General features: G+C 41.6%; 1 protein-coding gene across 2 annotated transcripts in view; it reads right to left on the bottom strand.

The window, feature by feature from the left end:
* Positions 1-7742: 7742 nt before the first annotated feature.
* The window catches only part of PRMT3 (protein arginine methyltransferase 3), a 51222-nt gene continuing 32662 nt past the window's right edge, over positions 7743-26302 (bottom strand). The window contains exons 13-15 of one of the 2 annotated variants that reach the window (XM_040068347.1): positions 17530-17580; positions 17249-17336; positions 7743-8377 (exon numbers count right to left, since the gene is read on the bottom strand). In XM_040068347.1, the coding sequence (XP_039924281.1) occupies positions 8268-8377; positions 17249-17336; positions 17530-17580 (249 nt within the window). In that variant the 3' untranslated portion in view covers positions 7743-8267. Of the gene's footprint in view, positions 8378-17248; positions 17337-17529; positions 17581-23275; positions 23378-26302 lie in introns of those variants that run through there. The other variant, XR_009208009.1, reaches the window with a different exon arrangement.

The following is a 26302-nucleotide window of genomic DNA, read 5'->3' as shown; positions in this document are numbered from 1 at the left end:
CCACACAGCCGGAGGGAAGCAGGCTAGAGCAAACCTGGAATGGTTTGCTCTCCCAGGAGAAGCTTTGCTGGCGGTTTGCTGACAAACCAGGAGTAGTCCCTGGCATGTGCTGCAGAAAGATGAAACGTCACCTGCACCATCTCCCCCCTGTCCCCTCGTCAGACCCACGAGTAAGCCCCTGCAAAACCCCTCCAGGTGACAGCTCGTCTCTCTCCTCTCTATTTCCATGCCGCTGAGCGTGAAAAATATCTTCACAGTGCGAGCTGCAACAGGCTGCAGGGAGTGGGGAGGAAAGAGAAATATGACCTGCAGAGGCTGCTGTGAAGCGCAGGAAAATGTAATGGGATCTGGTGATGTTTTCTTAAACTACACGGTGCTCTGGGTTGGGGTAATTACTTTACCAAGATGCAGGTAGGTGTTTTATTGCCTTTTATTAACTTTTCCTGTCACCTACGCTCTTGCTACCAGCGAGGATTATGCATTCCTCCCCTTAATTCAGCTTCATCTCTAGAGAAATGGTAAATTACACTTGGCTAACCTCATTTAAGCTTTTATTCCTTACGGAAGACAGGTAGAGGTGAGGCACTCTGGGAAGAGACTCTGTATTTAAAACATTTTATGCAAAAAGGCACACGATAGATCTACCCAGTGCCTCGGCCTCTCTGGCTCTCCACCACACCACCTCTCTAAAGAGACTGGTGGAGGGGTCTTTAGTGCATAGAAAGCACTAAACAAATCAAACAAATAAAAGTTTTTGATTTTATCAAAAAACAAATACACCCCCCCCCCCCCCCCCTTCAGTTCTTTGAAAGCCTTTTCTCACCTCTGCAGATTGTCACGATAATTTCTTGCTGGGGATAAATCCACATGAGCAGAGGAGTGTTGGGACTGGGGTAACAGCTTGGCCATTTCTTGCTTACTCCACTGACTGAAGCAAAGTTTTCAGGTGGCAACTACAAAAGCAGACCACAGGATCATCACAGAATCATAGGATTGTTCGGTGTGGAAGGGACAAAAAAGCTAATATTGTTCCCACTCCCCTTCCAGGGACACCTTCCACTGTCCTGGGTTGCTCCAAGCCCCATCCAACGTGGCCTGAGACACTTCCAGGGATCCAGGGGCATCCTCAACTTTTCCTGTGCCAGAGGATGTTATAGTATTGATTTTGTGGAGGTTTTCCTGCTGACAGCTCTCTCACCCACTTCCCTCAATAATGTCTCAATTACTTCAAAAGTAATTAACTGTCACATGGATGAATAAATCAGGCATGAAACATCTGACTCAGAAACACAGGTCCGTGTGAAAAACCACAAAATTCCATTAAGGGACAGGTTCAGCCACAACCCCAACTCCATGGTGTATTCCTTAGCCAGATGTTGCATTTGGGTTTCAACTGAAGAATTGGTCAAAATGCATTAAAAGGCAATTTGAAAGCCATGAAAGATGGAGTATTTACTCCCTCCCTCATGCTCACATCATCTGCTTGTGGGGCTTTTTTTTTAACACAGGAAGATAAGAAAAAACATGACTTTTTAAAATATTAAAACATAGATCAACCTGTCCTGAAGAAATGACATTCAGAAAGCCTGGTTTAGAGGAAACAATCTCAATTTATCTTTCATTTGAGGCACTACAAAGGAGGTTGCCTTCGGGTTTTTGAGGAGCTTGCATTCAGAAAGGCAAACTTTTGTAAAAATATAAATCTCATTTTCATCAGAGCAATAAAAAAAAAAAATAATTAAAATCCCATGTCACTTCAGAAAATTTTGATCAGAGCTGAATAATTTGATAATTAAAGGAGTTGTCATTTTTACCTTTGCAGGGAACCACTAGTGGTTTGTTCCAGGCGAGAAGTGAAAAAGATTAAAACGCTACCTGTCCCCACCAGGCTGCTCGGTCTGGGTCAATGTCACCTGGCACCCTAAAGGAGGTCAGAGTCACAGCAAACCAGTGGTAACAGCATTGCTCCTGCTCCTGGGGACACCACATAACACCTGGCCAAATCCATTCTGGGGTCTCCACAAACACAAGGGCCATTCCAAAGGCACGATGCTCCCAAAATTAACATCAGTGAATGCATTGGTATGAGGCAAGAAACTTTGCACTGCTTTTTCTCCTCAGGGCAAGGCTCTGTACTAACTCCCAAGCAGGCAGTACAGCACAGTTTAACATCTGAGTCACAGAGAACTCCTCCTCCTCCTCCTCCTCATATCCAATTTTCCAGTTGAGTAGCCTTTGTTCCAAGAATGTCCAGTGCTGTGACAGGAGTCAATATTATTAAGAAATTCCCTCTTTTCAGTGCTCCTCTCTTTGCATAGCCCATCAGAAGGTTAAATCGAAATTCAATTCTACTTACTTAATCCTACATGTATTTCAGGCTTAATTACCAGAACCATCATTACCCAAAGTGGATCAGCACTCCTTCAGGGGAGCTCCTCGTGCCTCCCAGGACCTTTGATCCTCTGGTGTGTCTCCCACCAGCTCACTTTTCTGCCTGTCACCCTAGAGCCCCTTCTTCCATCCAGGCAGTCTGCAACACCCAGGGAAACAGAAGCAGAAGCTAAAATTCTTAGCAAGATTGAATTATCAGGAAAAGTACTGCAAACAGAGAGTGATGGCTGTAAAGAGTGAAGGTATTAATTTGTTTGGACAATACCTCTTGAGCTCTGTCAATGTTCAAATTTTTGTTTACTTATTTTATTTTTAATTCTAGCCTATGATTAGCACCTGCTCAAGGGGTGAGCCAATTGAGCGAGGTGCAGTGATCCCAAGAGGAGCACATCTGGCATAGATTATGTCCACGAGCAGGGTTTGCACCAGTGGTAATCTGCCAGATGTGGGCATCCTCTGAGCACTTGAATCACCCCCACCTTGTTCCTCACTGCACATTACTCTGGGCTGCAGATGTGATCTCTCCCAGTTATTGCAAGTCACGTTGTAAAAATCCATCCCTTCTTTTGTACAGAAAGGGATCATGTAGCAAGATGCCAGAAAAGTAAGGGAAAAAACCCCAGAAGAAACAGGCATCTCCCGTTTCACCTGTTTTTCCTTGGACGAAAACAAAATAACTTGAAAAGCCTCTCAAACCACCATGTGAAAGGGGATTATTTTAGCATCTGCCAGCTGAATCCAAGGAGAATAATTTTATTTGGGTTGTAGTTCTTACTTGTGAAAGGCTAACTTCAGCCCAGTTTGCTTTCCAGGGGACATATTTGCTCTCACTTTGTTTGCACTGATGTTTTAAGTAGTACCCCAGTGGAAAATAGAATTAATGTGTTGAGTAAGCTTTATTCCTCTTTAATTTGTTATCGCTGTCATTAAGAGTCTTTTGTTTTAGTTTGGCTAATTGTTAGAGGAGCAGCAATAGAAATGTTATAAATCCAGAAATCAATGGTTTCATGGTGGAGCTTTTTCTTGGGGTGAGTGAGGTCTTTCCATTGACCATGGAGGAGTTCAGAGAGCTCTGGAGAATGGAGGCATCAGTAATTCAAAGAAACCCAGTAACACCCTTGCCATTCAGAGAGGGATAGAAATGAAGTTTCTGTTTTGATATATGGGAATCAGCAAAGCAGATAAAAAATTCTGAGCCAATTGGTGAGTACCAGGACATTTACACATTACAGTCAAGTGCTGAAAAAGCATGAGCTTTTAAAATATCCTGTTAACAATTCCTCTGTGCATGGCACCTCACCAGCAGCAAGGCTTCTCCTTCTGTCTTTGCTGCCCAACAACACCATTAAATTGGCTTTTACCAATACCACTTTTCCCTGTGAAGTTAATTATTGACCTATGAACTTAATAAAACATCAAAAATTATATCAAACAGTATGTGTTTAAACTTTTACTAAGCTGGGAAAATGGAACCACCTTCAGGTTTCTGTCCAGTTCTACAAAAGCAATTCAAACTGGTTGTTTTCTACACCCATTTAATCACACAAGTCCTCCTGCAAATTTCTCTGCAGTGCTCATAGCATTAAAAGCCAGATTTTGCCTCTAATGTCCCTTTCCATGTAATAAGGTACTTGTCTTTTAATTAGATGTCCCTACTTCACCTGCTTTAACATCTGTCAACGCCGGGATAAACAAAATAACATGTCTTTGCCACTCCTTTCAAAGTTTGTGTATCCAGATACACCCACGGCTTTATTTTTGGCTGCCTTTGGAAACTCCTCAATGCCATTACTATGCAGCTAATCCACGAGGTGAAAGCAGTAGCAAACTATACCTCTAAACCTGGTTTCTAAAAATAAAATCATCACTTTAGTCTTCACACAGGCCTTTACTTTCAATCCCTGATTTTCCACCTACCTGTTCCAGCCAGCCCCAGCCAGGCTGTGTCGTCCCACAAACCTCAGGGAAGACACACTGCTGCAATTTTTCCTTCAGGTCATTTAAACCAGGGACAGAAAACGCTAAGAGTCATTACTGCTGGGAACTTCAGGCACTATTAAGCAGAGAGCAGAGAAACATCCTTGAAATAAAACTCTTCAAACCTCGCTAGCAGCCTACAATTTTAGCTAGAAGCTGTATCTCCCAAACCAGCTCTCTGAATCCTCGGCAGAGCTTTACTGGAAATTGAGGCTTTGCATTTCTCTGGATCACAGGAGCTGGATCTGTCTCATTACAGCACACCCCACAGGACAGAATTTAGAAGGTCAAACTGAGGTGTGCACACAAAAATCCTATTAAGAGACCCCAGCATGGTGCTCAATGAAGAGCCATTCAGTAACCAAGGACCAGAAGCTTCCAAGCTTGTCAGTCTTGCTTAGCTGCTCTCTGATGGGTAGAGGCAGCAAGATAATTTTACAGCTCGGCTCAACATTTAAAAGCACTGCAGAAGACAAGATCAAAAAACAAAAACCACACCAAACTCCAACATATCATTAACATCTAAATAAGAAGCAGAGCTGTGAGCATCCATACCATTTTCAGGTGGGATGTTTATCTTCAAGTACACCGACTTTGGGCACAGATTTGCAAGCAGAAGGCAGGCCAACCTTCAGGTTTTTTCTGAATATTAAAAGAGCTTCTATGAATCACTGGTCAATCTTCACTCCTCTGACTTTGGGCCAAGTATAATGCAAATTGCTTCAGCACGAATAGAGATTGATAACTGCTGGTTAAGAACACTCCTTGACAAAAAAGGTTAACTACGGGACTAAACATTAAAAACTTCTGTCCAAGCAGTGCTCTTCAGAAGGGCTGGACTTCATTAGTAAGCATGGCAAAAAACATACTTTCCAAAAAACCCCCCCGAACCCCCCAAAACACTTCCATGTACAAACTTACAGGACACTGCTGATACCCACCACGCAGGTTCCCAGGTTTTGCAAATGAGGACATTTTCCCATCAAGTTTGTTGTTGCCACCTGCAAATTGGGTCAGGCAAATTTTATCCTATTGGGAAACAGATGTGCCTTTACCCCCTTGTATTCATTTGCCCTTTGCTGAGGGCGAGTTTCACAAAACGAATTTATCAAGTGAATTAAGGGTCCTAAATTTTCTGGTGCCAAAGGAAGGGGCTTTGTTTAGGCATGAAATTACACACGAAGGAACGTAGCATCATTCCATCCTGTATTTCTTCACGCATCTGACAACCGACCTGAATTTACCAATTGTACTTATTTTTCCTTTATATCCCCCTAGACACGCATCACGGACACAATCAGATTTTTTTAATGTGGTCTGGCAGTTCTCCATCAGCAGCAACAACTTACTCATACGTTTCAAGGCCTGTGACATCCCTTTGGCTGTCTCTGGGTTCTTGCATCTGCATCCCCTTTCTGCCGTGCCTGCAAATCAAGCACACCCAGAGCGGCACTGGGTGCTGAGGCAAAGATTAGATTTGTACAGGGGTTGTTGCATCTCCCAAGAATCAGCTGCACATTCAACATTTCAACTGAAAGCATCAGGGAGAAGAGGAGCGCCCTAGAATGGGACAGATCTGGTCATCAGAAATAAGGGGATGCTGTCAGGGCACGGCAGAAGTTCAAACAAAAGGAAATCCACCAAAAAACCCCAGAGCAGTGAAAACCAAGAGAGACAAGAGATGCTCTGGGAAGGAGCCAGCAGCAAACAGCTCTGTGGATCGTGTCAGACGAGAATCATGAGGTGGAGAGTGAGCAGGGGAGAGCAGCAGCCACCAGTGGGGTTTGCTTCTGCACCAAAACCTGCCTGTGTCCACAGCAGCACCAGGGAAGGACAGGGAGGAACAGGAGAAAACACACCTCTGTGAGAGGCAGGTCACTAAATACCTCATTTGAACTTCACAGTTACACAGATCTAACCCATAGCATACATGATTTTGATACTTTGCTTAGTCAGGGAAAAGAAAAAAAAGAAAAATAAAAGGTTTTGTCACATAAGACATCGTAGCTAAAGAAATAAATCCTGTGAGGTAAATTTAGACGAGCTGGTGTAACACACAAATGCTGTCAGATAACTGAAATTCAGGTTCTCTACAACTTACCTTTTTCTTTCTGCTCTCAATACAGAAGCACACATTGAAGTAATAAATATAGGTCTGAAATTGTGACGACTCCAATTGTTAAAAAACATTTAGAAATTTGATACACCAGTGACTGATGAAGAAGTCGTTCCTACCACACGGGGAAAGAAATGTTTCCATGAACTATGCAGAGTATCAGCCATTTCCACACTATTTTATTTATTATTAATTCAGCTACGGATTATTTACATCTTTGGCCACACTGACCATGTGCGGTAGAATAAAGGAGCACATTTTGTATGAAGGATTATTATCTCTCACTGGATAAATTCCAGGGCATTTCTGCTCCAAATAGTTACTTTCTACTTTTCTGCCTCAGATCCAATCATTAGAATCCCTTTAAGTGAGTATTTATTGATCCCATTTCCTGCAATATTTAATTCTTAGAGTTACAGTTAGGAAATGATAGTAACTGATTGTTCTGCCAGAGGAATCCCATACTATTCAACTGCTAGACTGAGAAAAGCCCCCTATAACTGATTTCCACAGGATGCTGTGAGACAGCCACCATTGGATCGATGCCTGCCTGTGTGTTTGAAGTTCTTTGAAAACTCAGTCCTTTATTAAATGACCCTCCTCAGGCTTTCCATTAATGAAAGCCTTTTCAGAACATTTTCCTTCTGGTTGGATGATACCAATATCCAAAATGGATATATGTCACCAAGCTAGACGAGTGTTAGCAGCTCACTGAGACTCACACACTTTTACCACTGTAGAGCATTCCCACTTCTCAGATACTGCTGGGGAATAAAACCAGCATCTTTGATTTTTTTTTTTCTGTCCGCGCAATTGTCTCATTTTTTATGAAGTTTTTAATAGTACAGCCTATCCTGAAAATAGGATTTAAGAGCTGTGAGCAGCCTCAGTTGCACAAACTGAGGGATCCAACGTCAGTACCTGAGCACTCGTGTTACGTGAGCTGAACATCCACGTGTTCATCAGGACATTGAAGGAGCCTAAAGGGAATTAAAATGAATACTTACATGCACACCCCGCTCCCTTGAGAGCCAACCCTTGAGTGCCCAGTGTTTCTGTGAGAACCCAACCCAACCTCACCCTGCCAGCAACTGCTTTGTGTTGTGTTTTTCCTAAAGCTGCTAAGACACACACCTCCATCCACTATACCCCAACAGGTTAGCAGGGAAAAAACTGTAGGCACAAATAAACGAGCCATCACAGGACAGACAGAATTTCCAATTACACAGAACACAAGGAAAGCAGCAACTGCATTATGTATCACACTGGGTTCATTTATTTAGACAAACGTAACTGAAATGTGTACAACTTTCAAACTGCACAAGTGTAGTAAAAATACCGTCTTTGTTGCTGCAAATCTTGCAGCTGGAATTCCAAAATGATTATTCCCACTGGGATTTTCTAGCTGCTGTTGAGGTGCGCTGATACGTGATTTAGCTGCTTCTTTCATAAAAAAATACTGTACAAGGATTTTGCCAGTGGGAGAATAAAACATTATGGAGAGATCGTATTTATTGTTCCTCACAGCAAGACTTGAGGCTCATTTTTTCTCACCTAGCAGTCTCAGGTAAGCCAAACCCATCTTTCTTGCTTTCCTCACCACGTGAAGCAGCAGAATCTGCTTCTGCCATAAATCCCAGCTCTAGGTAACTTTTCCATATTCTTGCGTGCGCACACACACAAACCCAAGAGTTTACCGCTTTGGGGTATTTCAGAACATTTATCAGCAGCCAAATTTGAATGCAGCATTTGAATTGAACCCCTCCCAGGCATGGACAGAGCTTCACTGAAGGCTGTAGGTCTGCTGTGTGTCCCTCAGGGAGAGGGTGATGAGGAGGGACCGCGGATCCTTTCTGTTTTTGCGGACTGTGATCTTTCCTCTCAGGGCCTCTCCTGAAAAGACAAGAAGGGAATTGCTCTGGTTACAGAATTGAATCACCCACAGGAACAGCAAAGATGCATTGCATTCATAAGAAGCAATTAATCAGAATTTTTGAAGTCTACAGAAGTTTAAGTTTTAGAAGCTCTTGACAACCAACTTAAATCAAACTAACTGCAGTTCAACCTGGAGAGGTGCTGAGCTGTGGCTGATGCTTCCCTTCTCAGAGGATCACCGAAATTACTGATATGCCAAGTATTTCACTGGTGGCTGGGGAAAACCACTGTATCCCTGGGATATTTTCACCATCTTGGACTAAAACCATGCAGCCACAAAAGCCTATTCCCTTCCTGCTCGATGGGCCACGTGCTCTGCATTTGCACCGCATTTCATTTAAGTTCTGAACCCAGTTTTTTAATTTATCTGGCAGGAAACTGCCACAGAAATCTTTGTGGCATTTCAAGTAGATACATTATTAATTGCAGGTTTTGTTTTACAAAGCGTCAGCGTCATAAGGGTTGACAGGTATGTCCCTTCACCCAGAGCAGAAGGAAAAAAAAAACCTAATCTCAATTTCTCTCCAGTCCTTACTAAGACCTTTCACTTAAGGAATATTTGTAAACTAGGAACATACAACCCACAAAATATAGACAGACAGGTTTGTAAATGTGTACGTTTAGGAAGTCCACTGCTGAGGCACCTCATCCCACCCTTTCAAACCCTCACAGATGATTCTGCTGAACACATCACAGCAGGAAGTTCCCTGCTACTGCTCCATCAGGCCTCCCTCGCCCCATTCATCTTCATCCACTGCTGCTACTTTTTCTGTCCCACTGGATCCAAAGTATTTGCCAGCTGTTCATTACTCACTGTGATTTTAAGACCCATTGTAAATATCCTGTTAAAAAGCCTTCTTACTGCAAAAAAATTAAAACAAACAGCATTTTCCAAACTAAGCTGGTTTCAAATTCAGGAAGCATTTTGGAGGTCTCCATTTGGCAGAATTCTCAGTTGCATCCACAAACAGTAAACTGACAGAAAGTCCAAATTATAAATGCGGGACGTTTTGTTTAAAGGTTGCAGTGCAAATATCAAAGAAGGCTTATCAGCATGAATGACTGTAGTACCAAGGATCAGAAGGGAAAAAAAAACCCAAAAAGATATTTTTGGGTTTTTTTTCATCATATAACAGTTAGCTGGAGATTCCACTACAGCTCCTATGCAGCTTTGTTATTAGGAATCAAAAGACTGACGTAACACAATGCAATTTGCAGAGAATTGTGAAAATGTTTTCACAGATTATTCAGAGACAGGTTTGCCAGGCAGAAGGACAAGATAAAGAAAAAAGGGCATTATAGTTTCACTGCAGCTAGGAAATTTAACCTGATTTGAACACACAGATTTTCAAAACTGCTTCAAAATGACCTATTAGATTTATTTTAACACCCTGTGATAACAGTTCAGTAAGACTAAAGAGCCTCTGAGAACTAAAATTCCATGATTTCAATTAACCCATACTTCAATCTTCCCATTTCAAACAGTAATACAAAACAATTAAACAAATGCAGCAAAAACTTAAATATAATTTCATAAATAGCTGACTTCATAGAACAGAACCCTCAGATTCTGCTTGTAAAGACAGCTAATGAAACAAAGCATTCCAGTCACTTTCTCCCCAGCCATTCCTTATGCTGTAACCACCCTAAAATGTGCTTTTCTGAGCAGCCTTTTCCCAGGGCTGAAGCAAACAACAGCAGTAACCGAAAGGCAGATCTGAACAATTAATCAATGCCACGTAGATAGAAAATGACGGATGCTTTCCCCCATGCTCTGTCCTAGGAGCTGCCTGGAGGAAGCTGTCTCTGGGACTCAGCTGCATCACCTTGCTCTTATCACGCTCAGCTGAATGCAAGCAACCCACACAGTGCCACTGCAGTTTGATTAGGACAAAACTGAATCCATTACCATCCCCTCCCTGCATTTTTATTATCCCCCTGGGGGGGGGCTTGAAATTTTCCCCCAAAAGGAAAAAAAACAGGAGAATTCAGGAGAAGTGCTGTTGTATGCTTGGCTAGTCCAGGGAAAAAGACATCCCTACGTCCCTACTGACTCCCTGTCACTGAATGCAGAGCATTCAGGCCCAAAAAATCATGGTGTTTCAGTCTATAAAGGATCTCATCAAACCCAAAGGTTCTACAGAGACCCTTGCATGCATATCCATAAAATCCACTTAAAGCCTGGAACGACCCACGGCAATGAGCTTGTGATGTGAGGAACTACCCAGCCTTCCAATACAACTTCGTGTCTCCTCCCTCTCTGATCCCAAAACAGACTCAAGGAGTTACCAAAGGCAGCCAGCAATCAAGGTCTGTCAGGTTTCCTTCTCTTCTTCCCCTGGAAGAGTTTGGTGAAGCTAACAGTGGGACAAGCAAGAACACAGTACTCAAACCATTATTTATTCTGAACACCATTAAAATTTAACAATCTTACGAAAGAGCTCACTGGAATTGTTTCAGAGAGCTGCTAGAAAACTGCAGTGGCTTTGGGCTGAACACAAACTACTGAGCAGCTGGTGATAAGTACCTTTAGAAATCCCCTAGGCTGTAAAGAACCACTGAGTGGGTTTGTGCCCTCCCAGTCACAAACCAGCACGATTTGATACTGCTCTGCACAAGGTTGTCCCTGCTGGAAGCTGACAACTTAAACACGACCCAGTTTAAATAGCCAGAGCCACTATCTAATGCAAAACCGAGTTCTAGCACGCAACAGGAAAAACAGCAAGTCTCAAAAGCATTACCCTGGGCAGAAAGTGGTTTCCATAGATCAATGGAAAACAAGAGAAGACTGAAACAGTTTGTGGTGGGACCAAGAGCATCTCCCTTAAACTCAGGAACTTGTCCTTAATCTTCCCGTTCATCCTCTCAAACTGCGGGCACCTGCAGCTGTGCACAGACTGCTGCCATCCCCTCCGGCCACTCCTGAATCTCCAGCGCAGTGTGATCCAACAAGCAGCTTCTGCCTTTTGCTATCTGTGATACCCTTCTGGGCTGGCTCCTTTCATCAACTGTTTGCCAGCTCTGCTGTTCAACTGTTCAACCTCTGCTGGAACTACGCTGAGGTTCTGTCTTCTCCATGCCTGCCCTGAGGGGATTCTCTGAGGAGTTTCTGTACCAAATTGACACCTTGCAAGCGCTCAAGACAGCCCAGGAAGGAGGCTGCTGCACTGCCAGCTGAGCAAGGCCAGGCAGGCTTGTGTGGCCGCCCGAGGTAAGGGGTGTGCACTGCAGGTGACAGAGATTCCCAGACAGCTCAGGCACCACGAAGACTTGCCACAGGGAGCCACAAACCCCCATCCTCCACAATGTAGAGCTGCACTCACCTAGAACTGGCTTAATTCACCGCCTTTTCTAGTGGAGATCCTCAACTGCCCAGCCTTGTCCCAAGCTTTCTCTCAGCAGTGTGACAGAAGTCTGAGAAAACAAGACTGCTGATGCTGTTTGAACCATATTCCCCTGCAGCTCCCTTGCAAAGGGAGGCACCCAGAATGGCACATCTGTGTCCAGGTTTTCTTGCCTAAATACGGGATTTCTATTATCTCTCAGTGAGACAGAACGGCCACCAGAAGAGATTCTCTCAATCCAGTGCCCTGAAACACGCACCTAAAAATGCTTCTGAAAAGTCAGCAGGATCACTTTAAAATGGAGATTTTGATAAATGCAACGTAAGACTTGCCAGACTTAGTGTCACCTCAAAATTCAGGTTTTAACATTTACCAGATTTTAAAAGCCAGCATCAGTTTTGGTGGTAAATAAACCAGAGACAGACTTCTATAGACACCATGTTGCCGCTGTAGACAGGCAAAACAGACACTAAAATCTTAATTAGGAGCCAAATTATCCAGCTGGGATTCACAATATTGAAGTATTTCAGTATAGGATCAAACCATTCAGACAGATTAATCGTGCCAGTGTTGTTGTCCTACTTTTAATAGTGCTGTCTGAGTAGGCAAATCAACATTCTTTATGTTTGTAAATTTACAAACGGCTTTCCAATTGCAGAGACTGGGGGAGCTAAAGACAATCAAGGATTTTACAGGAGCTCAGTCATGTGAGTTCTGCTCCAGCTTTGCTGTGCTGGCCCCTTTAACACCACAGCAAAACAAATCAAGGTTTTATTTTCACTGCAAGGCAATATGAAGAGCACACGATGCCAACAATAGGCTGTTTTATTGCTAATAGAATTTGCCTGCATAGAGAGCTGGGTTTTAACTTAATACATTGTTACTGAAAAGATTCTGTGGGCCCTCTAAAATAATTTTTCGTAAGCATTTGATTTATTTAGTAAATTCTTGAGACAACCAAATGAGAATGATGTAAATTTTTTGTTTGCTTAGCGGGAATATTTCAACAAACAACAAAAGGAAGAGACTCATTTTTGGGCCATTAAGTAGACAAAGATACTGCTTTGGCATCTCAATTTCAATCTTCAAAATAAAGACACGTTCAAGCTATTTAAAAGGCTCTAAGAGAAGGCGCCTACTCTGTAGGGGGTCTACAATACATCACTGTTTTGTCTGAGAAAACCCAGGATATCTTGCCTCTTTCCCCAGTTTCTTTAATTTTAATTGCTTGCTAAACAGTTAAAGCATATCCAACACGCTGACGCCATTTTGTTTTACTTGACAGAAAATCAGTTTCAAGTCTCTTGTCACAGTCCATGAGGAAGAAAACCGGTTTTTCAGAACACATGAATAGTAAGAGGCTATCCCCCACTCACGCATTAAATCTAAATGAAATGAACAGAAATTAGCCATGAAATATATCCATTTGCATATTTGCCATTACATACTATGGCTATCTACCACAGGTGTCAAGCTGCAGCTCAGCAGCAAATAATCAGTATTAATTAGGTGTAGATTTTATTGCCTCGCTGTCCAGACCTTTGGAGGCAGAATTAAGCTCTCCCACTTCATCCCAGAGATGTACAAACATCGTGCATGGAGTGCAGGCTGCAGCAGGACCAGCAAAGGAGGCAGGACGAGCTCCAAGACCCATCCTTTGGCTTGCAACTGCTTGATTCAGCTATCATTAGAACAGATCAAAACATGCAGTCCTTTTTATGGTTGAGAAAATAGATCTATTTTTACAACAGATACCCTGGCATCAAACAGCCGAGAAAATTAGCTAGTTCACACTGCAGAACAAAACAATTTTGCCATGGCATAAAGGAGCATTTTCCAGTTAAATACCCAGCAGGGTTGGGTATCTGTAAGCTCAACCTTTTCCAGAGCAAAACCAAATACAATCAGTACTTTATAACCATTCCAGGCATGGCCCCAAAAGCTATAAAGCATCTGATAAGGGACTTTTAGTCAGCCTTACTATTTTACTTGGAACTAAAAAAATCTGAGGGAACCATTTTTCTTCTCTGGGCAAAAACAGCCACTGCCCTGTCTGAAAGATGCTTTCAAAAAAAACCAAAAAAACCCCAAACCATTTTAAATGTGTTTTCCACTAGCAAATTCTTCTTTCACAACCTATTAGAAAGCTACAAGTGAATGCCATCACGGTAACACCGGTCAGATTACTGGAAGACCCAAATTGCATTATTTCTGTTTGTTTCCCAATATTTACTAAAAAAAGAGAAGAGTTTGTCTTGACCAATGGTATTCTGGCTTGGATCTGCAGTAGTGTGGCCAGCAGGACCAGGGCAGTGACAGTCCCCCTGTTCTGGGCACCGCTGAGGCCCCACCTCGAATCCTGGGGTCAGTTTTGGGCACCTTAATCCAAGACATTGAGTTGCTGGAGAGTGTCCAGAGAAGGGAATGGATCTGGGGCAGGATCTGGAGCACAAGTCTGATGAGGAGTAGCTGAGGGAGCTGGGGGGGCTCAACTTGAAGAAAAGGAGGCTCACAGCTCTCTATAACTCCCTGGAAGGAGCTTGCAGCCAGGTGGGAGTTGGACTTCTCACAGGTAATGAGCAACAGAACAAGAAGAAATGGCCTCAAGTTGTACCAGAGGAGGTTTAGATTGGCCACTAGGAAAAATTTCTTCATGGAAAGCATTGTAAAGCACTGGAACAGGCTGCCCAGGGAACTGTAGATGTGTTTACAAGTGACTTGGTTTAGTGGTGCCCTCAGAAGTGCTGGGTTAATGGCTTGACTCAATGATCCTAAAGGTCTTTTCCAACCTTAATGATTCTATGACTATATTCAGCCAAAAGTGCATCTTCTTTGCTGTTTCTGCCACTGCCATAATGTATTTCTGAATCTAAGAACAGATACAGAGGGCTGATGCACACTGTAAACACAGGGATGGATGTAAAGGCTTCAAACGATGCAGACGTGTTTAATCTACTCTAATACAGTTACTTCTGCCTCCAGTTAACCTGCAATGAGGAAAGCCCTTTGAGGACAAGGTTTCCCTAAAAAAGCTCAGCGCACTCGGAGTGGAGCTCAGTTCAACCTGCCAGGCTGAATGAGAAGGGGTAACAAGCAGTGTTAATTCATTAGCAAGTGGGACAAGAGAAACAGCAAGGCAAAACAGACTGCAAAATGAATTTGAAGGGTTTGCTTAGTTGAGAAAATGGAAAGACTGAAGAAACAAAAAAGATTTGGCTAACTGCAAATTATCAAGATGAATATTCGAGTCACTATTTAGACAAAGAAAAGAATATAACAAAGGAAGATAGGGAAATCTGTACTTATAACAACATGTCTCGAGGAAGAAGATTTTTGGAACAATGCAGGAGAAGGATCAAAGTCAGAGAGAGTGGTTTTTCCAGAAAAATAATGTAAATTAACATACATTCCTATATAAACATCTGGAAGCACCTTCCGCTTGATGGGCTTATGTCATCAATGAGCAACAAATATCCCACAGAAAATAAGACTGGGATTACAAAAGAAAAGGAAATTCCATCAGGAGTTTCTCTCAGAATATTCTCTAGCACTAGAAGCAGAAGGCAGACAATCCTAGATTTAAGTGGTAATTTCACGCAAGATATAAAACCAGACAGAATGGGCAAAAGGATGGGAAAGGGGAACTCAAATAACTACAAAGAGAAGGAGACAGGCAGAAAGAGAGAGAAACAGAGCTGTGACAAGATTTGTTACAGGAACAACGTTAAGAAATACGAGCTAATAAAAAGGAAGGAAGGAGTTACAGCACAAGTGATCTTGAAGGTGAAGCTGGTTGTGTTCACTGCTTCAGAGCACATTATTTCTGCAGTTGCCTTCAGAAAGTCACCACACCTAGACCAGAACTCTAGGCTGGGGCACACCTCCCAGTAATTTCACACAGCTGAAAAATGTCAAACGATCTCTGTAATATGAAATAATGTGCATATTTTAACAAATGTCATTGCACTTAAAAAAAAATCACTCTGTGACATTGAGATTTAATGAGTAGCAGCAAGGAGATCTTAGTCAGCCTTGTCTAGAAAGAGAATCTGAAGAGAACACAAGCCAAGTACGAATGCACCCAAGCACGGGTGCACCCCAAGAAGTGATGGGACCTAAGAAAGGCAAATAAGAATGCTTAAGAATATAAAGTCAAAGCATGAAAGACAGAAATGATTTGTCAGATACCACAAACCTCAGTGCCTCTAGGAAAGAAGCTCCTGGTAAAAAGTTGCCATGGTAGCTGGAAGAGGCAACTGTAAAAGCAGTTCAATTGAGTGCAGAAGCATCCACACAACTTTTTCTGTGCTTTTCCCCCAAATCTGTCTGATCTATTTACAAACTGTTCAGGTATTACCATGAGTTTATTAACTGGCCAGCAGAAATGAGCCCCACTCTGAGACTCCTCCTTTGGTCCTGCTATTTTCTGTAAAGAAAAGGGGCCCCCAAAGACAACTGATTCATCACTGGGTGAGAGTTCAACAGTGGTGAGTAAATACCCAGTGGCCACATGGACACAAATAAAATAACAGCATAAAAATGTAACGACTTCATTTCCTTGGACTATAAAAACACTGTGAGAGTCAGAAAGAAAGTTCTACAGGAGTAAGAGGTGAAGATTTGTAATTCTTGACCTGCTGCATGTCCATGCCCTTGCATGACCATTCTATAAGGGTAATGGATGTACTTGCGTCTATAAAGCAAGGAATATTTGACTACTGGCATAAAATGTGCTTTCAAGACTTCACGAATAGAGCTAATTAAACCACTAACAAGCATCACTCTCTAGTCTTCAAAACCTCACCTCAACAGCTTATCATCTGAATTTTGCTTATCCCCGATGACAACAACAACCTTTTTACTTGCATCAAATTCAAGGTAAAACTCATTACAGTCCTTAACCATTTTATAAAAACTTACAGTGTATCAAACTAACCCATTCAACACTTCAGTGGCTCGAGTTCATGGCTGTGAGTTTTTAAAATTTTTCATTTTATAGAGCAACCCCGCTGTGGCAGATACAACCTATGCATACACTCACGATCCATTTAAATACAGGACAGTTTAGGAGGGCTACAAGGAATCCTGTGCAATCACTTGACAAATGTGATACTTCAGAACATTAGCAATGTCAAAATCAAGAGAATGTCAATAGCAGTGTTCTGGTCTTACCTTTTTTTGCATCAGAAATGCTTTGATACCAAACTTTTCTCACCAAAATTCCAGTATGGAGCTATACAAGTATAAGATATATGCCCACTTACAAGGTACTTATGCATGCATTTATGTGTAATTTTAAACAATAATTTTGTACACAGATAGTTCCCTGCTTTGATGTGAGAAAAAAAATTCCTTCAACAGCAGCTGAGCTATTTACTAGTTCCTTTTGAAACTTATGTAATATATGAAGTATTTTATATTTAGACTTAATGGTAACAGCATTGTAACACAATCATTCTTGCACCCCAACTGAATTTAAATGTACCTGCTTCTACAGGAATTGGCTTCTCCAGGAGAAAAATTGTCTGCTTCCAGTGTGTTTTGGGGCACTGGGGACCAGTTGAAAACAAGACCTGCAACAGGAGAGTTCAAGAGTTTGATTAAATACAACCCTTTTCATATCACACCACATCAATCAATTACCAAACACAAATGCCTATGAAGTCTTTGCTGCAGCAAAACAGCCTCACTGCCAAACACCTTGAGGCCAAATAAAATCCTCATCTCTCAAAGACATTTTTAAAATGCAAAATCCCAAATGCTCACCTTGTTGTGGCAGTTCTTCTCAAAAAATACATCAAAGTAGCCAGCAATTGCCTGTAAAAAAGAGGTGAAAATGTAAATACGATAAAGGAATAATAGTGACACTCAAGAAAAATTCTGTGATTCATATATGCATTTATTGGAATCTCTACTCCTTTTCAAGTGTTTACCAAGAGGAACAAGCTTATATTTATGCTTTCAAGTATGCTAGAAATACTAGGTGAAAAAAACCCAAACAGACTGGTATTACACCTTTGCTCTACTTGACAACATTCAGCCCACTGTAACTGCATTTTACTACCCATCAGATTTTAGTATGAGTTTCCAAAACAACCCACACGCCTTGACTGCAACCAGAATCACAAACAAGAAAACAGCCTTTCAGGTGTGCAAACCCACAAGCACAAAACCCAGTCCTTGTCCTGCCCACAACCCTCAGTAAACACACACCAAGTGAGGGATCCTGCATGATTTGTTCACTTGTTGTGTGGCTGAACAGGAATTTCCACAGGAGCTCCCTGTGAACAGAGGCAGACCACAACCAGGCAGGGAATCCTTTTCCTCCTCTACTACACATACAGATAAGGAAAAGCATTCACAAATTCTTCCTGCTGGCCCTTCCAGCAGCTAATTCCAGTTTGTAATTGTAATTCTCCACATGATTCCTTCTCTGTCCCTCCTGCCATCCCACTCCTAACCTCAAGAGCCTCTCCCTTCAGTGCCTAATTCAGTAGTGGGACTTCTTGTCCAGTTTGAATAGGAAAAGAAATCAGACTAATTTGGTTAGAAGGGACCTAAAAGATCATCTTGTACCAAGCCCTGTGCCACGGGCAGGGACAACTTCCACCAAGCCAGGTTGCTGCAACCCCATCCAACCTTGCTTTGAACACTGCCAGGGCTGGGGCAGCCACAACTTCTCTGGGCAACCTGTGCCAGTTCCACACCACCCTCACAGGGAAGAATTTCTTCCTAATACTAATAGATATAAAATGTTCACACACAAAATAGCATATCGACACTATTAGCCCCTCAGTCTTTTAATGCTGGACTGCTTTGACAAAAAATGGCTTGCGACCATCCCAGAAACCCCAACAAATAGCTGGAAGATGCTAATAAAACATCCACTCCAGTTTCACCTGTGAAATCCTGCCCATGCTCACCTTTACTTGCTTCCTCCTGTCCTGTGAAAAGGCTAAAGCACATCAGACCCTGGTGCCGAGGCAGTTGTGCCTTTCTATCACATCAGCCTGAAGAAATGACCCAAAGAGAGCTTTTGAGCAACCACAAGGAGCTGCAGTTACTCAGCTGGGGACTCTCTCCATCCCTGCCACGGGAGGAAGGGACTCTGCCCACACCAGCTGCAGCGCATTCACACAAAGTATGCACCAGTGCAACGAGGGCAAGCCTGTTCCATGAAAACTCATTGCCAACAACCTAATGTAACCTCTCTCTAACTGCACCAGGGTTTTTCTCTCAGTCCAGGGAACTTGTTATTCTGAAAAGCTAAGAAGGACAATCTCTACAGCACGCTCTTCATATAGATTCACACAAGTTAGTGATGGAAAGAAAAGTAAAACTTGCTTACAAAATTAGGGTACAGGGTTTTATCATTATGAAATAGATAATATGAATATGTCTTTCTGGTATTTTTTCTCTCTAAACTAAATGCAAAACAGATGTTGCCAACACAATGAAGAATACAATGCATTAAAACAGTAAAACTATGCTAAAGCACCTGTTTCAACAAAGGGCACTCCAGCTAAAGTGCTTTAGCCTTTTCACAAGCCTGGCAAGTTCCAAATTCCAATGTGGCTAAAGAGTTAAAATACAAAACAAACTGTGGAGACACTGAGAGCTTCATGACAAACGAGCATCAGACACTGGAAACAGTGACTCCTCCAGCCCTCTACTAAAGCCCTATCACTCAGTCTGAGAATCTCATTCCCAGGTGAATTAAAGCCTTGTCTCTAATATGCCTTTTGAGTAAAGACTCAGAAAGTTTTGACAAAGTTCTATTGACCCATCAGACTACCTTTATTGATGCACAATCCTTTCTGGACATTAGTCAGAGATCTAGCAAGTCATATAAAATATTTTTCAATCATCAGCTCAATACTGCCGGTATGCTTACAAATAAGACCTAGGACATGATTCCTGCAGGAAAACAAGGTTGTGACAACAAAAATACATTGAGGAGAAAAACAAAATCGGGTTTCCAGAGAAAAGGAGACAATCAAGATACATCTTGGATCAAAAAGCCAAAAGCTCCAGGCAGACAGACCACAGCTAAGTTGGATGCAAGTATCCACACACTTGGTAACAAGAGGTGACAGAAACACCCTGAGGAATGCTACCCTGAGAAAAGGCTCTAGAGAAATATTTTTTGGGGTCAAGCTCAGGTTGAAAAGAAACTCAGTTAAAAGCAAAGAAAGTGTTTCCTGCTGCCTCCCCTGTGTTAAGGGAAACAGGATTTGTACCTTTTGTAAATGACTAGATAAATAACTATTGTATTCTTTACAGTATCACTGGTTTCCCTATCTGAAACAACCTGAAACACCGACTTTGAATAGCTAATTCAGAGCCGTAATAATAATAATTACACATCACAAAGATTGCCTTAGTCAGAGCTCTGGGGATTACAGAGAACAAGAGCTCCACACTGATCCATTAATTTCTCCTTGTTATGTTCTGAAATGGATAGATGTCCTTCAATAATAAATAATCAACTTCAATAATCATTGAGCCAAAAGAAACCAAAACCAGAAAAATATTATTGCTCAAGTTCCTGAGGATGTGCTCCTGTGAACAGCTCTGGGCATTCCCCAAAATTCTGTCAGCTAAAACTGGGCAGTGAAGGCACCCCAAAACTGAAACACACTCCCTGGTGAGTTGTGTCAAGAGACAGCCCCAGCTCTGTTTAGCTGAACAGAAATGATATTTTTTAAGTTAAATACATTGAGGGGAGAGCTTGAATGACGTTTTGAAAACTAACTGTAAGAGCACATATTGCATTTGAGAAATCTAATGAGTACCTTTCATTAATAATTTTCAAAGTGTTCTTGAGACAACTAAAAGAACCAAACACGCACACTCAGTTTGACGATTTTCTTTCTGAAATTGGTTACAACTATATAATTTGTTTTTAGCCAACAGTGTGTTTAATCTCCGTCTCTCGTATTTTAAACCTTTGGGAAAATAAGAAGTCAAATACCAAACCCAGTAGTTACTGACAAGCTGCAAAATTTGTCTAATATTTCCTATGACAGCTATTCTACAAGCCAATTACAGCTGAGGAAATACAAAAAGCAAAAAAAGCACTGAATAAACATATCCCACTTTGATGAACATAGCCTGTGGCTTACCCTTTTAAAATAAGAAACTGAAAACGTTGAAACCTGCTGTTCAACAGAAAGAGTTATTTGCATATATCCAGGGAATAATATCCATCTCAACTCCATGCCAAAGCCTCCCAGAAACTCCAGCCCACATTAACTCCCTTCTTTTCCTCTCCCTGATTTCACATGAAAGATTTTGTCTGACAGATTGCATGTGTTGCCCTGCCAGTAACACCACTTTGAAAGGCACTCAGTTTATCCAAATCAGACCTTATTCTCATGAAGTAAGTTTAGTCTTATTTCTGAACAGACACCCTATAGGAGATATTAAATTCACCAGCTGTTCTCAAGAGAAGGATTGTTTTGTATGGTCCTCCATAGTTTGACCTCCATATATGCTCATTCAAACACAACACTATGCTTAAAATTTTAGTTATGTTGTCAGTCTTCTGAGATCTTTCTGCTTTTGAGCTGTTTTGTCAAATTTTGTCTGCTCCAGGCCAAAGGGATCTCAAGCCAGCTACACAGATACCGACAGACTCCTCACAAAGAGCACACCCAGCCTTCCTAAAACCTACCAGGTGATCCTGCAGAACGGCACAAGAAAGACTTTGAGATACTGGAGAGGCTTCACAGAGAGGAATGGAGCTGGGGCAGGGTCTGAAGCACAAATCTGATGAGAAGGAGCTGAGGACATTTAGTCTGGAAAAAAGGAGGCTGGGAGGGGACATTCTCACTCGCTACAACTCTCTGGAAAGGGGCCTTGAGAATATGGCCTCAAGTGGCACCGAGGGTATTCAGATTGGATATTAGGAGAAAATTCTTCACTGAAAGGGCTGTCAGGTATTGGAACAGACTGTCCAGGGAGGCAGTGGAGTCACCATACCCAGAGTGATTTAAGTCATGTCAATGTGACACCTGGGGACATGGTGTAGTGCTGGCTTAGAGGCTGGACTCAATGATCTTAAAGATTTCTTCCGATCTAAAGAATTGTATGCATGCCTCTGGAAAAGTATTGAAGGATACAAAGGCACAACACAGCTCTAATTATTTGTCCTCTCAGTGTTTTGGGAAAAGCTTGATACAAACCATTAGAATTTCTGCTTTTACTTGCGGCAGCGGGAGTCACAGAATATTCCGCGTTGTAAAGGACACGCAAGGATCATTGAGTTCATGGCCCACATGGGATTGATTCCTCAACCTTGGCATTATGACCACTGTGCTCTGACCAACTGAGCCAACGGTTCAGTCTTCCTTGAAAGAGCTCAAACCAAAGTTGAAATACTTGATAATAAAAAACTGGCTATAATACTGTGTGTTTGTTTACTATCTTCTTTTAAGGAACTTACACCTTCCCTTCTTTCTTTTTGTAACTTGTCAGTGTTTTATGTTGAAATGCACAATTATGTATCTTTTACATTTAAGTGCATTTCAGAGAAATACTTCTGTAAAAGTGAAGTTCAAAATATTTTCCTTTCATTTCACTTTTGAAGACTTATCCCAAATTGCAGTAGCTATAATAGTCACAAGCATCTATTAAATACGCAACACTACAAAGGAAGGTATTTCCAATGTTTACAACTTGAAGGAAGATTCGATCCTTCCCTCTCGTTGTGTAATTTATCACATGCAACAAAATATAAGGAAAAAAAAAAAAGCCCAAGCAGCATACTAGAAGCAACCAGACACATGCATATTAAAATGAAACATAGGGCTGGCCAGATTTTCATTAAAGGTGACATCTTTTTTTACAAGAAGTCAAACTGAAGAAAAGGAACAAGTAAATAACTTCCCCATAAATTCTAAACGATGCTTTACAACTACTGCCTATTTCTTCTTGTTTTTGATTTGTTTTGGTTTTGGGTTTTTTTTTTTTTTTTTAAGCATAATGATAGCTGCTATTTCTCCTACTGCAATTTCTCTCATCTTTTTTGCTACACTTTTGACAGCTCATTTACAACTTCACCTACAACTAATCAGTAAGAATGTAAACCTTCTCTGGAAAAATCTTTCAAGTGCCAGTCTCCTGAATAACATGAAAGAGGAAAACAAAAATAATGACTTCTAAACTGGCAATAAATAACTACAACTCCAGCCTGACACATGCTTGAGCCTCAAAGGACAGTAAATATTGGGAAACACTACCAAAACATTATTCTTCCTGTTCTCAAATAACTTGCCAGGAGAAGAGCGAGCTATGAGAACAAAATCTCCAGCCCCAAAACAAAACCAACATATTTACCCCGGGAGCTAAGGTGGCCAAATAAGGAATGAAGGAATCATTAAGGATTGGATATACATTAATAGATATGCATAACTGAGACTGCAGTGACATCCTAAAAAGGTCAACAAAGACTTTGCTCAACTAAGAATAAAATATTCCCGAAATTAAAAGAGCAGCCACAAACTCCTACCCGATTTTGTTAACTCCACATTTTGATGAAGAGTTCCTGTAGCTTAAGGTCTTCATCCATTACTGAGGGTTTCTAAGGTGTCCATGCAAACATATGAAAAGCCTGTAAATTAAACAGGTCCTGCCAGTGAGATTCACTTGTCTTCAAACTGTTTTCCTTCCCTCCCAGCTAAATGACTCCAAGACTATTTTTCTCCCCATTTATTTATGTAACACCTAACAAACATAATAAAACCACAAAAAGCTTTAGCATACAATAAATTAGTGTTAGTGCACATTATTTACACTATTCCACTCAGAGCATTTAGCTGAAAAGCAAAGAAAATTCTAAATTATAATTCAAGTCCATCTGAATACTAAGGCTTTTTTCCTAAAGAAAATGGCGGGCTGTACGTGCAGCATTTTAACAGGACAAAACAAATGAGACTGCTGGTTTCCTTATGAGGACTCAAAGGCAGCCCTACCAATTCACTTAGGAACAAGGAAATTAAAAATTATCATCATCACTATCACCTACAGTGAGTAATTTATCATTCTTGCTCTTCACTAGTATCATGTTCCAACAGTGAGTGGCTACAACAAATACAATTAGACAGCTGGCCACAGGAGTGGGAGATAATGTGCTTTTGATGGAGTTTATCCAAGCATGGAGATGGAATGTTTGTCATCCATGCAGCAGAGTTGCTGCGGTTTTATCACAGGGAAAAGAAACCCCTGGCAATTAAAACCCAGCAATTTAGTGTTTTAAAGACTAATAATCTGGACATCGCTGCAGAACAGGCTACAGATAAATAAACAGATGAAAAGGACAAAACCTGCTTTTTAACATGGTATTTCCTTTACTCAGAAATCAGGCACACAAGATGGGTTTAACTGCGGCGCCCAAACCAGATTTCCAGCTTCTAGCTTAAAAAATTTTGTTTCTCACCTAAGGTTGGAACCAAAGATTCACATGGCAATACCTCTTGTTGGCTCCCATGTGGATATTAAGAAATGAAGCTGACTAACACTTGGGAAAATTTTAACAAGCAAAGATTTTTTTCCTTAGTCAGAATAATTTTCTCAAGTCAACTCAACTTCCTTTTTCCTGCTGAGGGTTTTAATACATCAGTCACGTCCTCTAGTTCATTATCCTTCTTTCACCCCCTTCCTCCCTCCCACTTTCTCTACACATCCCCTGCTCTTTGACAAGATCTCCTGGGAGCAATGAAGAGATACTGCCATTTTCCTCTCCGGGGATATTGTTATTCAGCTAGGAAAGATCAACCTTGATGGACTCACAGGGGAAAGGCTTGCAAACAAAAGAGAAAGTTTGTCAATTGATTTCTATGCTGAGGGTAATCACCATTTTATTTTATCTCAAAAGCTCACACAGTGATCAACTTAAAATACAATTAATGGAGTCTTTTTCTAGCAGCATCTACTAACTGATATTAGCCAGATGTCTCATTAAAATCAGCAGTGACAAACCCTAGCTCTTTATTAGGAAAATGCACTTCTGCAGGCTTTTTTTTTTTTTTTTTTTTTTTTTGCTATTATCTTTGTAGGACCAAAATCAAGTCAACTTGCAATAAAAGTGCTCGGGAACAATTTCATATAATGATTCCATACAACCGTTTCATGCTTTGAAAATCTTCAATCTTTGAAAGCTAAAATAAAGAGATATCAAATTAATGCTAGGAAATGCTTCTTTGTGGCAAAGCATGCGAGGAATGAAGGAAAAATTAACAGAAGCAATATATTCTCAGAAAAAAAGTCCTAACTACCCCACCCTGTCTCAGGACTTCTAAAGGACTAACCAGCACATAAAAGGTCACATTTAAAATGTTTATTTTTGCTCACTCATTTTGCATTTCTGAATAATTTTGCATTTCTTATGTGTATTCAAATTTTTTTTGGAAGACTTATTTAATTTCTTGAACATCTAGAGGAAAAAAAAAAAACCTATTTAGAGCCTTTATAATTTTTAAGGCATTGGCTCAATGTATTGCATCTGCAATACCCTAAAGATGCACCTACAGCAAGACATGAGGCTCATCTCTTAGCAGCATGCGTTAGTACTCTCCTAGGGGTTTTTTTGGTCACATAGAAGTACGGGAGTAGTTTCAAATAGGTGGAAGGACAAACAAATAAGATGTATCAATGTTATGCTCTTAGTTTTGTGAACTGCACCACTTTTCTGTTTTACACAAGCTCACCATGATGGCTGGGCATTCATATCCTCACTGCATTCATCCAAACCCAGAAAAAAATCAGAAGAATCTGAACAATCTGCAGAAAATCAGATTTTAGAGGAGTTTAATGTTGTTTTCCATGGGCAGATAGTGATAGGACAAGAGGGAATGGTTTTAAACTAAAAGAGGAGAGATTCAGGTTAGGTCCTAGGAGAAATTCTTACTGTGAAGATAGCGAGGCTCTGGCACGGGCTGCCCAGAGAAGCTGGGGATGCCCCATCCCGGCAAGTGTTCAAGGGTGGTGCTTGGAGCAACCTGACCCAAGGGGTGGGATCCTTGGGCTTGGCAGGGGCTTGGATCTTCAGGATCCCTTCCAAGTCAAAGCCTTCTATGATTTTGCCACGAAGCGCAGCTTCTCGTGCCCGAGGGATCCTGGGGGTGTTCCAAGCCATGACCAGAGCAAATGTGGTATTGAGCCGGTAAAAAACTGTAGTTATGGTTGTGACTCCTGTCAGCTTTTCCAGCACCCTGTCCTGTTAGCACAGACAGGCAAACAGGCTGATGGGAGGAAGCAGCAGACCCTGACAGCACTATTAATCCTAAAGATGCCAGCTGAGAGTTTAGCTCCTCAACCATCAACATGATGTTGCACCCTCCAACCAGAAGAACCACAGCTCTTTTCTCTAAACCACTTCCCATCAGTGCAAGGCTTCTGCAAAACCAAGCTCAGCAACAGCAGCCGTGCATTCCGTGCTGCTGACACGCTGCAGCGTAGGAATGCGTGCCTCAGGCTGCTCTGCATGCACACAGCCCCTGGGAGGGAGCATGGAAACCACCCTGCACAGCCAGGGATG

Source organism: Hirundo rustica, chromosome 6, assembly GCF_015227805.2.
Source record: "Hirundo rustica isolate bHirRus1 chromosome 6, bHirRus1.pri.v3, whole genome shotgun sequence".
In the NCBI taxonomy this organism is placed as follows: domain Eukaryota; kingdom Metazoa; phylum Chordata; class Aves; order Passeriformes; family Hirundinidae; genus Hirundo; species Hirundo rustica.
Note: the sequence above shows the minus strand (reverse complement) of the source record. Positions and strands in the feature narration are given on the sequence as shown.